We start from the raw sequence: 18,331 nt of genomic DNA, 5'->3' as shown, positions 1-18,331 counted from the left end.
GTATTTACACCTCTCCCTCTGCACAGTGGTGAGTTTGAATGGAAAAGGAGATGCAAAGATGTTCATCTGAGCATGCTCCAGTAGGCAGACAGACAGTCCAGCACAGTGTAAAGTGCTCTGTTCAATACAAACACTATTTTCTGTTACTAATATGAAGAGTATGCAACAGAGGTCAAATTAAGTCATGCAAAAATTGCTTAGATTCAAACTATTCCTAAAGAAGACTACAGTAATTATACTCTGCGTCCCAGTGTCCAGCTATGCTCCCTGCTGTCTGCCTGTGAAGCTAGTCTTTTGCGTGTATTTAGCACACAGACACAGTTGCAGCCAGAGGAAGCAGAAGACAGGGACTGACATATTTTTACAGGGCGGGGCAGGGCTTTGATGGTGGAGGGAGCTGCGGTCGGGTCGCCGCTCGTCCCGCGCTGACCTGTGCGATGGTCTCCGGGTCCAGGGGCTTGCCGCCGTGGTGGTGGTGGTGGTGGTGGTGGTGGTGGGCGTCGGTGAAGCCCGTGTACTGGCCCGACGAGGTGGAGCGGCGGATCGGGGGGCTCTCCATCTTCTTCAGGGACTCGTGGCGGCTGATGTTAGTGAGGCTGCCGTGGCCGGTGCGGCGGCGGCGCTCGGGGCTGTCCATGGGCATGTGGTTGCGGCCTCGCAGCATGTCCCGCGGGCTGAAGTGGCCCAGAACCGGGGAGCCCATCTCTGGGGTCCCGCCGTGGCCGCCGTGGCCTTGCTGGGAGGTGTGCACCATGCAGTGGACGTCGCTGGGGCGGGCAGGAGGTCGCCGGGATGGCGGGTCTGATCTTTTCCTGTGCCTGCTGGGAGAAAGGTATGGGACAGTGAGGAAACGACAACGACAATGGTTCATAACAGCAGGGCATGTTTTAATATTTTAACAGCTATCACACACTGCAGTTGAATTAAACGGTGATAATTCCTTTTAATCACCACTAACGTGCCACCCTGTATCTCCCAAATTGGATATTTTAACAACGGGACCCTTATCTTGGATCGACTGATGAATTTAATAATTAAAACCCTTAAATTATTAAAAGGTGACACTGACAAACAGACTGGACTAGATCCTCCTGAAACATTTGTCACTTTGTGCGACAAAAAGCAAACACTAGCGCTCCTGTGAAAGTTATTTCAGAGGGCAGATAGAGTGGACTTGGCTGTCAGCCAGAGGAGGGAGGCCTGTGGTTCCTCAGAGCAACCAAAACAGGCTCCCTGGGAGAAGCCGCAGCTGCCTCGGCACCACGCCTGTCCTCTATCTGAACCTGGATCAGCGCACGCCACGCGCACCTAACCCGAGATGCGCACAGAAAACACGTTCATGTGTCCGATTAGACACTTCACGTCCCTTCACACTCGGAACTATGAAGGACCAAGAAGCATTTCACTTGCTCCATAAAAGGCCAACACAGCCTCCTCAGCTTCGGCACATTTATAACCGCAGAAATACAAAGCCTACAGCGCAAAAACAAATCTGCAGCCGTCAACATGTATAGCCGAGCGGCACAACGACTGAAACATTTTGCGGCGCCGCTGTCGGTGCATAAAATAGAATTTAATCTAGCGGATTTAATTATACAGCAGCGTGATATTTATTTATGACACGCCGTCTCAGAAATTCAGATTAAACTTCTAATAATATACTGTATACTATTACGCAGTCACTTTCCAGTTGTTATTAACATTTAATCAATAATATCTGGGAGCTGATAACGTGTCAGATGAGCTGTTTTAATTAGTTTTCTGTCCGCGTTAGTTACTGGTTCTCTGTGACGGGGAACAAGAAGAGAATTACTCATCCTTTAATCGCTTCTTTGAGACAAATGGCTTCATTTGGGGAGTTTGTGTCTGCCTAATGAATGCTGCCTCAGCCATTATTATTAAGATTTACAAGCAAGCAGCTCCGTCATTGTGCTACACAAAAAGCAATGATTTATGGATATTAAGGGCTGTGAGAGGGTTGGGATATACGCCGATCAGGCATAACATTATGACTATCTTCCTAATATTGCGTAGGTCTCATTTGTGCCTCTAAAACAGTTGGAACTCATCAGAGAATGGACATGGGCCGTCTGAGAGTGTCCTGTGGTGTCTGGCAACAGAATGTTGTTAGTGGGGGGGCTTTGGGTCCTATGCTATGGGGTGGGGGGTACCTGGTCTGGTCTAGGTGGGTGGTACATGTCTAAGTGTGGATCATCCCACGGATACTTCATCAGTTTGGGATGTAGTGAATTTGGAGGCCAGGTCAAGGCCAGTTTTTTAAAAACTTAAAAACGTTTTGTGTGTGTGTGTGCCTGTGTTAGGCTGCATCCTGCTGGGGTGTCATTGCTATGGGGTGGGGGGTACCTGGTCTGGTCTAGGTGGGTGGTACATGTCTAAGTAATGTGGGACCTCTATGCATCATCCCACAAATACTTATGGAGGAATATGAGTAATAGAAATGAGGAATATTTTGAGTTGTTCCTAAACCGTGTTTGTGTGTGTGCCTGTGTCAGGCTGCTTCCTGCTGGGGATGGCTGCTGCCATCAAGGAGTGTCATTGCTATGGGGCGGGGGTGCCTGGTCTGGTCTAGGTGGGTGCTACATGTCTAAGTAACATCCACATGAATGAACGCCAGGTCCAAAAGTTTCCCAGCAGAACATTGTATTGTCACAAGATACTACTTCCCCTGTCAGTGGTTCTAATGTTGTGGCTGATTGGTGTATAATTTCAGCTCTTACTGCAAAACCACCGTTAATTTCATCAACCAGGAAATCTCAAATCAATCCTAACTGAGGGGTAATTAAGTAAGACTCACATAAACCCCCATACATGCTCATACAGTGCGACCCTCCGAGGGTAAAAACGTTAAATAATATGCACAATCAAATCTTTCTGACTGCATTAACGGTTACTGACGACTGTACAAACGTTGAATAATAACCAGTCAGTGGTAGTGTGCTGCAGCTTGGTGCTCGGTGAGGGGGAGAGGAAAAAAAAAAACTGACTGCAGTGTGAAATCTTGAAAAAGTAAACAACTGTAGGAACCGCCAAAAAGCTGCAGGTGGAGCAGTCTACATTCACAACGCAGACCTCCCTCTGGGACAGAGTGTACTACAACTGGCACCGCAACTTACCCTGCAAGCTGTCACCGCGCTGACAGCTCTGTTTATTATGGCTTCGGCTAATAACGCAACATAAATCACAAGGCGTCCTACAAGTCCCTCGTCATCCGCGCTGACCAAATGTAGCCCTTGTTATGGTCATATCGACGCGCTGTCCTGTTCACCGAGCGCTCGCTATGATCGCCATGCCGAGCTCCTCTAGTGAGTGCGCCGCTGATGAGAACACCGGGAGAGGAACATATCTAAATAAAGCCCGGGATATAAATGATTCAACACTTGTGAGGATTGTCTAAATGGGAGTAGAGAGGGGGGGTGGTGGGCGGGAGAGAAGAAGGGAGAGGTGGTGATCACCTGGGAGCCGATGACAGGAAGGAGAGGTAGGTTTAGGGAGTATGAGGAGACTCACTAATGCCGGTGTTAAAAGGATGATTCATTCAGATACAGACTTCATCCACATACCAATACCAGCACTGGTGTAAATATTGCCACTAGTATGAATCATCATCGTTACAACACTGCAGGAGAGGGAGTGAGTCTGGCTCGGAATAAAAATAAAAAAAGAAGCATATGTTCATGTGTAAGGCAAGAGGCGGTAACACACATTTTCAAGGTCGCTTATTTCACCAACACAAATAAAGAGAGGAGCCGGAGACTAACCGCTGGCAGGCAACCAGCAGACGCTGCCAAGAAGACTGAGGTGTGATTAGAGATGTGTGTGTGTGTGTGTGTGTGTGTGCGCGTGTGTGCCGTGCGTGATTAAAATTATTATTTAATACTTCATAATAGGAACTGTCTGGTCGCTGGGGAGAAAACAGAGCGGGCGAAGTGGGGTCCTCAAGTGGCGAATAGGCTGAGAAAGGTGGGCTGAGGACACAATAAGACAAGGAGGAGGAGGAGGAGGAGGAGGAGGAAGGGGGGATTAGGACTGATGCCTCACAGCAAGAAGGTTCCGGGTTTGAATCCAAGCCTAACTCTGTGTGGAGTTTGCATGTTCTCCCTGTGTCTGCGTGGGTTCTCTCTGGGTACTCCGGCTTCCTCTCACCCCCCAAACACATGCTTGTTAGGTTCATTGGTGATTCTAAATAGGTTGTAGTTGTGTGTGTGAATGGTTGTCTGTCTCTCTGTGTTAGCCCTGTGATAGATTGGCGACTTGTCCAGGGTGTACCCCGCCTCTTGCTCAATGACAGCTGGGATAGGCTCCAGCCCCCACCCCCCGCGACCCTTCACAGGACAAGCGGCTCTCATTAGGTAAAGATCTGTTCTGGTCACGCTCTGCAAAGAGGTGTGTTGGGTTTTTAGGCAGTAATAAACTGCAAATACAGACTTTTATTACAAAATGAGTCTAAAAACCACAAGAACACTGATGAACTTTGGTTAAGATTCCTTGTCGCGTGCCGCGTCTTTCCCCTTTGGCTGTTCGGGTCATTAAGAGCAAGTTTTGCAGCAGCACACAAACCTACCTGGTGATGTAGGCCTCAGAGATCCTGGTGTCAGAGGGCGAGCCGATGTCTTTTCCGGAGCATTTATCCTCCCCGGCGTGGCCGCTGCTTGCCTCGCTGTCAGCCTTCTGACTCAGAGTGTCCGAGAAGTTGTCATCTCTGGGACACGGAGACAGTGTGACATTGAGACACGGAGGGGGGAAAAAGGAGCAAGAGGAAGTGACAGACAAACCGACAGAGGGGGAAAAAAAAAAGGGAGAAATCAGCAAATCAGTCCATCTTTCATATTTGCGCAGTTATTCGATAACAGTATTAGATATCGGTTTTCCTGCGAGTCAGCACGTATTTCTCTCTCTCTCTTTCTCGCTTTCTTTCTTTCTCTCAAGGTCCAAAGAGTCAGATGAGTCATAGTCCTGAGCCTCTCAGTATTCTGGTGATGAACTGTGGGGGAGACGCGCACGCACACAAGCCAGCTGTATGGGTTTCAGAGATGTATGTGACTGAATACCGGGTACAGTCGGTGCCTGTCAGGTGGGAGAAATCAGAGCTACTGAGCTGCGCCGCTGCCTCTGTGTATTAGGGAATATAAAACAGTCACTTATTTAGCGTGTCCACATGAATGCACACGGGGCCCAAGACGGAGCAAGGACAAGCTCTTCTTACAGAGCAGACGCGGCCGTAAACTAAATTTACAGACACAAGGGAGTCCGAGCACCGTGCTCAGATTCGAATGTCCCGTGTATTCTCGCGCTCAAGTGGCTTCTCAGACGTCTCTCTCCGCAGGTTTCACTCTGGGCTGTTTTACGAGACAGGCAACGATCACAGCCTCGTGAGCTCTTACGCCCCTCGGGCCGGCTCTGTTTAAGCGAAGAACCGGATGTTACAACACATTGGGCGCACGGCCGTAAATTCCCCGCCGCTCTTTCATTAACTAACAAGACATCAGCGGTGGCACCCCTGGTGAATTATTGATAGAGGCCCGTTGACGGGACAGCAGCAGGAAGGAAAGAGGGGAAGAGGAAAGAGCAAGAAAGCATTCTAAATAGCCATTTTGTCAGCCAGCTACTAAGTGATTGGAGTGATTCTGTTCCAGTCCTAATGAGACAGTGAGTCCAGTCCATTAAGCACCAACAGTTGCTATGGCAGAGTGTACGCTTGTTAATGCCGAGAGCACGGGGCTGTGACAGGAGGGCCGGTTAAGGACCCTGGAGATTGAGAAGTCTCCACAGATGAGCGGGGACGACAGCGGCGGGCGAGACAAATGAGGCTGTAGGAGCTCCACGCGTGACCCTACAGTCCTACGGCGCCTTGTTGAGCAAAATCAACAATGACGAGTGTGCTGCTTAAACCGCAGGGATATCAGCTCTCAGGCTCTAAGTGGAGCTGGTGGTAGTGATGTAACCTGAGGAAAAGCAATCAGCTGCTGGAGGATTTTTTTTTTCTCTCTCAAATTATAGGATTAAAACACACAAGTGCTTCAATTTAGGGCTAAAGCATTGTCAAAATTTTGAAATAGGCAGCATGGTGGTACAGCTGCAAAACCGGTTAAGACTTAAATGCATACCCTGACATTCTACGCTTATAAAGACGGCACATCTTTGGTTTAGACTTGGATATAAAGTATTTATACAAAGAAGTATACAGTATTTATTAGAGGTGCTTGAAGGAGAGCTGTATTATCTTTGGATTACATTAACTAGTAACTGTATGAACTGGGAGTGGTTTTCAAACACTGCCGATACACCGATCAGGCATAACATTATGACCACCTTACTAGTATTGTGTAGGTCTCCCTTGTGCCTCCAAAACAGTTGTGACTCATCAGAGAATGGACATGGGCCTTCTGAGGGTGTCCTGTGGTGTCTGGCAACAGGATGTTGTTAGTGGGGGGCCTTTGGGTCCTATGGGTTGAGGGGAGGGGTCTCTGTAGATAATCCTACAGATACTTGATCAGTTTGGGATCTAGTGAATTTGGAGGCCAGTTTTTTGTGCCTGTGTCAGGCTGTATCCTGCTGGGAATGGCTGCTGCCATCAAGGAGTGTCATTGCTATGGGGTGGGGGGTACCTGGTCTGGTCTAGGTGGGTGGTACATGTCTAAGTAACATCCAACCCAAGCAGAACATGGCATTGTCACAAGATGGTCAATGTTTACTTCTCCTGTCAGTGGTTTTAATGTTGTGGCTGATCTACGTAGTCCCCCAGCATTAAATCAAAAATCTTTATACATATTTAAATACACATAAAACACTCACATGTCTTGGACTACGATGTACTGGTGCGGCACCAGGCCGTCGATGCCATTGTGCCGTCCCTCCCACCAGTCTTCGGATGCCCGCTGATACAGCAGCAGGGACGCGCCCTTCTTGAAGGACAACTCTCGAGAGGAGCGCCCGACGTAGTCGAACTTGGCGATGGCTTCAATCGGCTCGCCCTCTGCCAACAGAAAGAGGATTAGGCGTGTCAGGTAGGTCAGACGTGGCACAGTCACCAGGTAGATATGGCTGTAATTACAGGAATGATTGACACGAGTGTTGAGGGCTTAGAAAATAAAAGCTCTGAAACGCGTACCAATACATGTTGGCTATGATACAGTCTAATACTGGCGTGTTTGTACACATGGAGTCCAAGTGTGCGAAGCAGGTTGGTTATTTTAGCTGCAGCCGATAGTAACCCAGCTCAACAACACAAGGCCGGGGTCACAACAGGCCCTGAGGAGCTTTAGCAAGGTATTTATAGAAGCTGTCGAGAGGAGATCTATATGACTCAGGGGCATGTCAGTTACTGTATGGATCATTAGACTGGGCTGATAACTACTCAATAACTGTACAAGTAGAGCAGTGGATCACTGACAAGGAAAACAAACACCAGGAAACGTGACCATAGACAATACTCACAATTGCTATGAAGGTTTATTTCAATTTATCTGCGGGAATATGGTAGTTATTAAAATAAAATCAGTCTTCTGTTAAGCACCAAATCTGAAGGAAACATTTGCGGCTTCAACGGCAGCGACAGTCGACTCCACTTATTGAAAAGGTACACGTCTCCCAGCCAATATGCATGCACTACAGCAACACAGGTCTAAAAATAGCTTCTTTATTCCTCCCTCGCTCCTACTTCTGCCCTCCTCCCAACTCACTTTCTCACTTCAAGTCAGACAGGGGGTCCCTGGACAGACGCCACCTCACCCTAACACGAGCTTTCTCCACACACACACACACACACACACACACACACACACACACACACACACACACACACACACACACACACACACACACACACACACACACACACACACACACACACACACACACACACACACACACACACACACACACATGAAATGAAATGTGACAAGCAGGAATTTACTGTCTGAATTAATTGGGCCTGCACTGCAGCGGGCAAGGCCGCTAATAAAGCTAACGCGCCCCGACCGGAGCACGGGACTTCTCTCCCTCTCCGTTTTCTCTTCATCTCTCTTCATTCGCGTCAGCACGTCCATACATCCTCCTCTTCTGATCTGCAAATGTTTATCTGCCGCTCGCACGCGCCAGCACTGCAGTGACGTGGCGGCGGCTGGAAGCAGCAGGATATAAAAGATCCCCTCTGTCCTGTTGTACAATTATAACTGAGAATAGCTTCAGACGCAAATACCCGAAATTGCACGCACACACACACACACAAAGTCAAATATTCTCACACTGAGAGTGGAGTTTAAGAAATGCAGAACTGTGAGAGTCCCGAGGTGTAAAAGATACGAACTGTCAGATGTCTTGCACAAGCCAGTGGAGCGCAGTTGGGTGTGGATGTAGCTCCACATCAGTGTTCATACATAGAAATAGAGCAGCAGAGGCCTGGTGGGAGACGTGGCTGCGATCGATATAACAAGGAAGGTAGAAAATCCTTCTTTCTTTTCGATTCACATTTTTTTTTCTTTGAATCCGAGATGCTTGGTGTGACAAACAAAACAAGAAACACCATGACGGACATGATGAGAGCGGGTTAAATGCGTCTCCTCCTGCACGCTAGAATACGTCTCCCTTTAACACGTGCAATCCAATATGTACAGTATGCCTGCTGGGGCACTTGACAACAAGGGCATCCTGATACATTCCTGCAAAGTGATATATAATCAATGTCCCGGGGCAGTTCACCTCTGACCTCGTGTTGAATTTACCAGCAGACAGGACGTCGATGTATTGATGGCGCGCGAGAAACGCCACTCTAAAAACAAACAGTTAATCTTCCTGTATGACAGCCATTGTCCATGACACGGTCATCGGTTTCAGGCGCAAGCAGGATCACACTGAGTCCTGGACAATGTGTAACGTCACATAGCACCAGTATGTTCCTTTAATCAACTGGGTAATAATAATAGTCATTTAGCTAATAGTTTTGCAGGTATTTAAGCATAAACCAAAGTAGGTGGACAAATGTCAGTTTTGATGATGCTATAATAAACGTGAAAGGGGATCACCAAAGTGGGATTCAACCTCTGTGGATCATGATCGTCTGTTCAAAATGTCAGTAAGATATTTCAGTCTGGGTCAAAGTGGTACTTAGGCTGACAGTGTCATTGCTTGAGCCTTGGCCAAAAACTGTACAAGAAGACAAATGCATACTTTGTTTTTAGGATATACATGTTAGATGCTTCTGGCTTGTATCTCTCTTGTGCCTCCAAAACAGTTGTGACTCATCAGAGAATGGACACGGGCCTTCTGAGGGTGTCCTGTGGTTTTTGGCAACAGGATGTTGTTAGTTACGATTTGAGGGGAGGGGCCTCTGTGGATCATCCCACAGATGCTTGATCAGTTTGGGATCTAGTGAATTTGGAGGCCAGGTCAACACCTTGTGCTGTTTATCATGTTTTTTTAGTTGTTCCTGTGTCAGGTTGCATCCTGCTGGGGATGGCTGCTGCCATCAAGGAGTGTCACTGCTATGGGGTGGGGGTGTCTGGTCTGGTCTAGGTGGGTGGTACATGTCTAAGTAACAATCAATACCAGGTCCAAAAGTTTCCCAGCAGAACATTGTATCGTCACAAGAGGCTCAATGTTATTTACTTCTCCTGTCAGTGGTTTTAATGTTGTGGCTGATCGGTGTATATTGTCTGTGAGGGACAAAATATTTTCCACATTGCAACTCTATTTCCTGATCCAGATCGCCAGGAATGCAAACACAGGCAAAACACAAGTGCAATGTTTTAGATGAAAATAAAGATTATCCTGCACAAATTGTGTTATTTCCAGATTCAGGTTGAAAAAAATAAAAATAAAAGGTTTATTTATCCAGATACCCTCAGAGTATTTTGTTAAAAGATGTTGTAATCCATGATTATTCTAGGAATATACTGCATCTTTCAGAAATGTGGGCACTTAGCTCTCTGGCTCGGAAGCAATGATAACACGTGTGAGGCATGGAATGTGACTGGACTTACGTCCATATCTTGATCATCAGTCACCCGCACAACTGTCCTCCTCTTCATTCTTTTCCTCACACCCCGATTAATGCACCGCATCCCAAAACTTGAGTGAGTCTGGCCTGTCCTGATCATTTATCTGAGATAAAGACTTCTAATAGGACGACTTTTACTCCTCTCTTTCTATACCCGTCTCTCTTGTTTACACTTTCTTCGAGGTCAAATAGGAGTGAACGCATCTTGAGGCTCGGTAAAAGAGGAGAAATCAAGTCTGCAAAAACCTAGTGCTCGGTGCTAAACAGGAAAGAGACGTCGGCTTTTGTGTCTGAAATCCAAATGAGGTCATGGGGATTTAAAAATAACCGCTGACAATAACTTGACCGCAGTTCAAGTCTGCACAGGGAGGGACTCGGCCAGTGAGGACATCCTCCCGGTGTCCTCGGGGGAAGCTTTTGGAACAAAACCATGGTAGCAAGTGTTTTCTGGAAAACACGATCTTCCATTAATTACTTAAATACTTCAAAACAACCGGATGTGTTTCCCAGTAGGAGGAACCTTCGCACGCAGAAGTTTCCCCGTCCAATCTCGTGCCTCGTTCAGTTACGCAAGACGAATTACTCGAAAGCGGCTGATGTCATGAGAGGAGATCATCCATATTTTCCTAAACTCTATGTCCATGGAGACTGATGATGAATGATGACGAGGAGCCCCTGAAACTCGTCACTGGGTGTGAAAAGGAGACAGGATTGGGGCAACTGCTGTCACCATGGAAACAGGATTGGGAAAGTCTGTTACTAAGGTAAGATATGAAGAATTGGTTCAACTATACTCTGAGTTTTTTTTTTTCTTGTTTTGTTTTTATAGCCCGCTCTGTCTACATCTGGTCAGCTCTCGACAAATTTTTTAACGAGCTGGAAGTTTTATTGTCTTTTTCTTGTTTTTCACTGGAAGCAAAACAGCATTGTCTGACCCCACATGACGTTCTGGTCTCTACGGACACCCCCCGCCCTCGCTATTTGATTTGGCCCCCGACCAAGTGGTATCCGTTTCACCCGGACCCAGGACCTCATGTATGATCACATAACTTGAACGTGTCACACCATGTCTGAGACATGTCTACAATTTCTTCCATTGTCTACATTTTTACATCTTGGACATATGGAAATGCAATTAAAGCCAGAAAACCCAGACAGTATTATTTCTGAAGCCCCATTAAAACTCGACACTTTTGACACGCACCCCATACGTTAACTATTCTTTTTGACCTTTAGCAAACATGATCGCTCTCCAAAAAGGGTCCAGTGGGTGCAGAGGACCACCACGGCGTTGTTCAAAATGGGGTGTGAAGATGTTCGCGGGGCTCAAAGGAGAAGCACAAGCATTAAAATATGGATGGCTGTCCATCACTCTGAGAACAGTTCCCTGGCCCTTCAAGGTTAATGCATTTAGAGGGCTGAAAGGAAGGATTGGCCACCTCGAAACTGCAGGGAGGTTTAACGCTTGAAACACCTCAGACAAGAGGGAAAGCTTAAATTTGGACGATTTGATTCACGTGTGTGTGTGTGTGAACGGGTTGTCAGTGGACAATAAAGTCAATAAAACAGCAAAACTAAGGTCTAAAATGACAAATTTAGGCGCTTATTTTAGTTTTTCTGTGTGTGTTGGGGGGTATTAAATTACCGTAATAACACAGATATTGGATTTAGCGACAAATAGCAGCGACTTGTGCGGTTCATATACAGGAATACAAAACAAAAAGCCCATCATTATATGGGTAAACGTATGTAGGATTAAATAAAGCATCAGTGAATAAATCTAATTTATAGTAAACAGTTGACTTTCAAACTAACTTTGCTAGCTAGCGCTTATGAAGTTAAGCTAGCTCACGTTACGTCTGGACTCTATTCCTCCGGGTTTTGACCAACTCTCTTTAAATAATTGGAAATCTCCATGGCCTAAAAAAGTCAAGAGCACACATGTGGTTTTAAAAAGTGGTGGTAACGTAAATTTTTGTTAGTGAACTACATAAATAGCTTCTCATGCTATGTGAGCTGTTTGTGCCGTTTTGTCCGTCAGGTTAAGTTCAGTACAGATCAGGTGAGCGACAAGTGTGTGTGTAAGGTCAACGTCGTATGTGAAACCCTGGATATACGTCACTCACCATCCTCGCTGGTGTGCGTCTCCGTTCCTCCCTCATTGTCCACCTCCTCCAGGGCTCCATGCTCGCTGTAAGGGCTCTCACTGTGGGGGGAAAACACGCAAAGGGTCACAGCCACGTCACGTCGCTTCACCTCTTTATCTTTCTGGGCGAAGACACCTCTGTTCCTAATACAGTTTGTGAGATATTCTTCTAATCATCTCAACAGTCAAATCTCATTCCGGTGAATTAATAAGACACAGAGGAAGTTCAAACGGCGGTCATTATCAGTACTCTGCGTCTCTGGTTCGGTCTCTTTGGCACTAATGCCACACACACTTCTCACAGTTCACCCCTGCCAGGAACAGAGCGTCTCCTCCTATCCTAACATGTCGGAAGCCACCTCCTCTTCTGCAAGAAGAAGAAGAGGTGGAAACTGAGACAACAAATCTCCCCAGGGTTTCATATCGCCGAGGGGGGGATGCGGCCGTGCTGAGGCAGGTGATAAGCTGTGTCTGTGGTGATGTGGGATGCAGAAAAGGAGAAAGAGAGGCGGATAAAGACAGGAAGAAACAAGTGATAAGCCCTGCGTACAGATGTGGAGCTGGCAAGGAGCCTGAAGTTTGACCTGTTTGACTCCAGTATGTCCCCACATTACGACTAATCATCCCTTCCCCTGCCAGGTGACCTCCTACTCTTTCCTCCTGCCGTGCTTATACAAATTAAAGTGATTGTTTCAGCCTGTCTCACGGGGAGAGTAGTCCACCAAGTCAAGTCAGAGCCGAAACACGCGTTACCCCGTCATGTTCCTTAACCACAGACGCCTAACAGGGGTGTATAATTACTCATATGAACTCCAATCATTCTTCACACATCTACAGCGTTGAGTGTGCACGCATACCGGCATGTTTAATGTGACCCTAGTGAAAGGTCATTGGCTGGAACGAGAAAATCGCAGCCATCTGTCCAGTTTTTTTGTTTTTTAATCTACATCTCATTTAAGAAATATGTGCAGCTGCAGAAAGTAACTTCACCTGAATGCTTCCCACCTTTACAGTCATACACCAATCAGGCATAAAATTATGACCACCTTCCTAATATTGCGTGGGTCTCCCTTGTGCCTCCAAGGGATATTCAGAGAATGGACATGGACCTTCTGAGTGTGTCCTGTGGTGTCTTGCAACAGAATGTTAGTGGGGGGCCTCTGGGTCCTATGGGTTGAGGGGAGGGGCCTCTGTGGATCATCCCACAGGTTCTTGATCAGTTTGGGATCTAATTTGGAGGCCAGGTCAACACCTTGTGCTGTTCTTCATGTTTTTTGAGTTGTTCCTAGGCACTCTGCTGCCATCAAGGAGTGTCATTGCTATGGGGTGGGGGTGACTGGTCTGGTCTAGGTGGGTGCTACATGTCTAAGTAACATCCACGTGAATGCCAGGTCCAAAAGTTTCCCAGCAGAACATTGTATTGTCACAAGATAGTCAATGGTATTTACTTCTTCTGTCAGTAGTCATAATATTGTGGCAGATCGGCGTATGTGATTGGTGGCCTTACACTTAACTTACAAAAATGAAGCAATATAACATCTTTATTTGAGTTCCTATCTCTCACCAGTAGTCTCCACCCGCCATGCACTTCTCGTAGAGGGGCCCATCCAGCTCTTTGGCGTCAGGGAAGATTGTCTCGTGGTGGATGATGATGGTCTTGATGATCTCGTTGACGTGGGCCTGGCAGGACACCTGGTCCTGGCTGTCTGGCGTCGGCATGAGCGTGGGTCCGAAACATATGGCCAGGTTGTACGGGTCCATCATGTTCTCATCGCTGTATTGAGACAGACTGGGAGAGAGAGAGAGGGGCATGGAAGGAAAAGGGTGGAGGATTGAGAGAGGGATGGAGGAAACGTTAGAGATAAAAGCACATCAGGGACTGTATTTCAGCAGAAACAGAGGCTCATAACCTTGAGTTACATCTTATTAAGAAGAGACAAGACTTATATAGGGAGGTATATATTGGATTTCCTGGTTAGTGTCTATAAACTTACTGGTTGAGGAAGGCAAAGAGGTAGCGCATCACGACGAGGACTGATCTGGGAATCGTCAGGAGGATCTTACGGATGTACAGCGCTCTCTCATACAGGCTTTCTATTCCTAGAGCGGCAATAAAAGGACACAGCAGGTGTAACATTAACACAAGAGGAAAACGTCAAATAAATAAGGTCTGCAAGAGAGTTTAAAACGATCTGTCATGCCGTCCACATAATGTTTGTCACGACACAGAGTCTCAAGATATAAATAGACAGAGTAATGCTGAGCTTAATGCTTATCAATTCCTGTACTGATGTGGTGATATATAGAGCGTGGGTACAAGTCATGGGGAACTGTGTGACCTTCACCTCAACTTCAGTTCAACTGCTGACACCACACAGAAAGAGGAAGGAGAGGAGGAAGCCCTTTCCTCCTTGTTATTAGCACCTGGCAACCAAGTAGTTTGTTTCCTGCTCTAAATGAAAACAGCATCTTTCTAAAACCGTCGCTTCCGCACCTCATTTCCAGCCTTGCAACGAAGAAACTTTACATGGAGACAAAACATTTTAAATACCTCTTTTATCGTACTACATCAGGATAAACCTTTATATATATTTTCTTACTAAATCATTTGTTCTATACTGTTGCACCTGAAGCAGTCTATTTTACTTGGCCAAGCTGGGGCTGTGCTTGCTACTAAAAATAGCCGTGTCACCCTCCAGCTATTCTCTGCCATCTGGGATTCGGGATCCTGGGATACTTGTGATGCACTCCATTTTTCATGAATACCTAACTAGGGCTCTGTGAGGCTCTCGAGCACTTCACAAGCAACTGTTTAAAGATTCCTGTGCAGCGTTATGCGTCACCTGCAAACATGCGTGTGAGCAGATCTGCGCAAGGCATCCGTACTGCAAATTGCATGCTGCAGTACATGATTAAAAAAAAAAAAAAAAAAACAGTCAGCCGTTAAACAGAAAAGGGATCTCGTAGCCGGGCTGAGCTGCTCCATATGGAATAGAAGTTTTTAATGTGGAGCCGCCTGGGCGCTTGGCCCACGCTGCAATCACTGGCATGTTGGGGCTGGGGAATGTAAACAGGGAATCCCCATCACTCATGCAGCACAAATGTGTAAAGGAACACCCAGGAAACACACACTTCACACACTTACAAGTACACAAAAGCCTGCACATACACCACATGTTGTGTCCATGTGACTTTGTGCATATTAAACAAAGCTGCAAAGGACTCCCACGTAATGTATTTCCCGGAATTAAAGGACCAGGAAAAATCTCACTGATCTTTGAGCTGACTCACAGCCAAAATGACAATATGAGTCAGCTCCAAAGGCATGCTAATAAGCATGTCTTTGGAGTGGGAGGAAGACGGAGAACCCACGCAGACACAGGGAGAAGACGCAAACTCCACACAGAAAGGCCCTGGTCGAACCCAGAACCTTCTTGCTGGGGCATCAGTGCCAACCACCACGCCACTGTGCCGCCCGTGCTGATAATGCAGTCAACAATTAATAGTGCTGGTCTACAAGATATTTGGAATTAGAGGTTTATCTAGTTACTAGAGACAAGTCCAAGTCAAAATGTTTCAAAAACACTGGACACTGGGCTTCGACAGCAGGGATACATATTCAGAAAATGTCTGAACAACTATGGAAGCTGCACGGCTGCAGGGTTTACCTGACCATGGCACAATATAACATAATGATAGGCGCAGTGCTATAGTCCATTATAATGTGTGGTATGCACACACTAACATCCTGCTTTATCTGGATAGTAACTCACCTTTCTGTAACAGATAATCTCATCTTATTCATGTCAGTGCTCCTCCATCCATAATATTGCACCTTATCATTTATCCTTCCTATGTATATAGTGTATATTTACTTCTATTTATATTTCTTGTACATTTGTACATATATAAATCTTGCAAATTTGTTGCTTATACTATTTTTATTTCATTATTATGAGCAATTTCCCTTGTGGATCAAAAAAGTCTATCTAAGTATAAGTCTAAATCTAAGAGAAGAAATATGTGACACACACTTTATTCTAACAAATGGCAGTTTCAGCTTTACCCTAAAGAGACCAGGCTCTGGATCGGGGGAAACTTACTTCAGAACCACAATATGTCATTGACTTAATTTTCCAGCATAATCTAATAATAAAGACAGAAGAAGAAATAAATGTGTTCTCACTGATGCACGAGAGCAGGTCATTGAACCTCTCCTTGGGGAAAAGAGGGTTCTCCAAACCGCGGAAATACAGTTTGAGAACGCCGGCGACTGAGTTGATGTCGTGATTGTTCTCCTCGTCCGTCAGGGGATCGTTTCCTAAAACACATCAGACGGACATGGAACTTGTAGAAATGCCCTTGAATTTGTGAATTTGATAAAAATGAGGCAACGATAGATGTAATTTATCAATCCAGATGACATTGATAGTGATTCTGTACCTCTCTCAAATGAGTTCTTTATGTCATTGACTTCCAGCTGGGACCCAGAAACACGAAATATCCCTTGATGTTGGAGGCCTGAGCAGGGAAGTTTGGAAAAAGAGGGTAAGAAAGTGCACAAAAAAAGAAAAATTGAAGGACATTCAGCAATCTCATAAGCCCACCCTGACGGTCATAAAAATAAATAAATAAATAATCCATCACTCAGCAAATAGCGCTCCTCTGGTTGGACGTAAAAGGCACTTCCTTTTTCGTTAAGCCCCTTCACTTTGCTAATTAAAGAAAATAATGAGTCAGGGAGAGCACAATCAAGCTTTACTGAAGCGTCTTCCAGCTGGGATTAGGATTTAATAAGGGAAGAGGTTGAAAGTCTGGATGAATCGTAATAAGTCCGCAGATTTCTCTCGTCGCCACTTGGCCGCCTGATAAAACACTCGCTGGCGTCACTTCTTCAGATGCTCGTTAGAGCCGCAATTCCCCGAGGATCTTTTTACAAATAACTAATATTCAGACTCATCACTCGTACGCAGCTAAGATGTCCACGTCACAGTATGTCACGGGGGAGGCTGGTTGGAAAAGGCTGCGCCCAACACTTCTCAACTCTGATAGACCCCAAATATCAAAACAAACTGGGAGGAAACCATAGAAGAAAATCTAAACAGTGATCATGACTGGCGGTGACTCACCGTACAGATTTATGTATCGAATACAGCTTTCAACCACGCGGGGGATGGCTTGTCCAGAGTCCTTTGGAGACAGAATAAACAAAAACACTCCCATTTCAAATCACGTAAGATGTTTGCTTTCGTTACATGCAAAAAAAAAAAGTTAGAGCCTGACCAATAATGACGTCCTGAATGCAAATGCAAATTTTGTCTGATTCTTTCTTTTTTACATAAATACCAAAAATGTAAATGCTGCTGCTGTATTGGTTGGGCTCTAACAGGAGCTGATGGCGACGGTAAAGACATAAAAACACACAGTGTAAATGAAGTTAGTGAGTTTAGACAGAAAGAGAGTGTTTTGTTTGTTACCGAGACAGACTGAGTTGAATTCACCAGCTATTTATTTGTCTGTTCACGCCAAGTCTCCCAAAATGGCCTTAAGTGGCTGTCCCGATCACGTGCAAGTGTGTTGTGCAATGCGTTTTTAACTGGCCTCCAGTGCTGCTAAATATACTTTGTATGTGTTTTTTTAATGCTATCAATCAAGAGCATGCCGAGTTTAGATTAACAGGAGCTTATCTAAAGAGCCGTGCACGCTCTATATGGAGTTTAGTGCAGCAGAAGTGGCGAGATGAGAGCGAGAAAACACGTTCCTCTCACTCACTTAGACTGAGCCCTTGTTCTGGTCCCGGTGCCAGCTGCTCCTGTGACTCTGTGCTGGACAGGCAGGGACGTGGTGCACGCTTTCAACGATACAGTGGATCTGTTTTCAGGCCTCAGGGGCATACAGTGGGTACAAACACAACAAACCGTGCCAAAATCGACTTGCTATCACTGGAGTTCAGCCACGAGGATTGAGGCAGAGGTCTGGGTGCAACTGGATTATGTAATGCAATCTCTTTGGATATGCGAGACTGGCATTTTATCAGATCGTTTCAATTGCGGAGTAGAGGCTTTGCACCCGGTATTGACGCTAAAGATGTAATTTGCAGCGGGAGAAAAGCTTCAACTCAGTCTGTCGTCGTTCACAGAGATGAGTTAGTAGTCGATTAATAACGGAGG

At 46.0% G+C, this 18,331-nt stretch overlaps 1 protein-coding gene across 2 annotated transcripts in view; it reads right to left on the bottom strand.

Annotated features, from left to right (window-relative positions):
• Window positions 1–18,331, bottom strand: part of srgap1a (SLIT-ROBO Rho GTPase activating protein 1a) — a 109,363-nt gene that overhangs the window by 2,879 nt on the left and 88,153 nt on the right. For both annotated transcript variants that reach the window (XM_084556068.1, XM_084556069.1), the window contains exons 13-21: window positions 17,291–17,351; window positions 16,605–16,682; window positions 16,348–16,482; window positions 14,156–14,261; window positions 13,726–13,950; window positions 12,142–12,221; window positions 6,814–6,994; window positions 4,583–4,720; window positions 431–821 (exon numbers count right to left, since the gene is read on the bottom strand). In XM_084556068.1, the coding sequence (XP_084412194.1) occupies window positions 431–821; window positions 4,583–4,720; window positions 6,814–6,994; window positions 12,142–12,221; window positions 13,726–13,950; window positions 14,156–14,261; window positions 16,348–16,482; window positions 16,605–16,682; window positions 17,291–17,351 (1,395 nt within the window). The remainder of the gene's footprint in view (window positions 1–430; window positions 822–4,582; window positions 4,721–6,813; window positions 6,995–12,141; window positions 12,222–13,725; window positions 13,951–14,155; window positions 14,262–16,347; window positions 16,483–16,604; window positions 16,683–17,290; window positions 17,352–18,331) is intronic.

This window comes from Chelon labrosus (genome assembly GCF_963514085.1).
Source record: "Chelon labrosus genome assembly, chromosome: 11".
Taxonomy (NCBI): Eukaryota; Metazoa; Chordata; class Actinopteri; order Mugiliformes; family Mugilidae; genus Chelon; species Chelon labrosus.
This window is presented reverse-complemented; position numbering and strand designations above follow the sequence as displayed.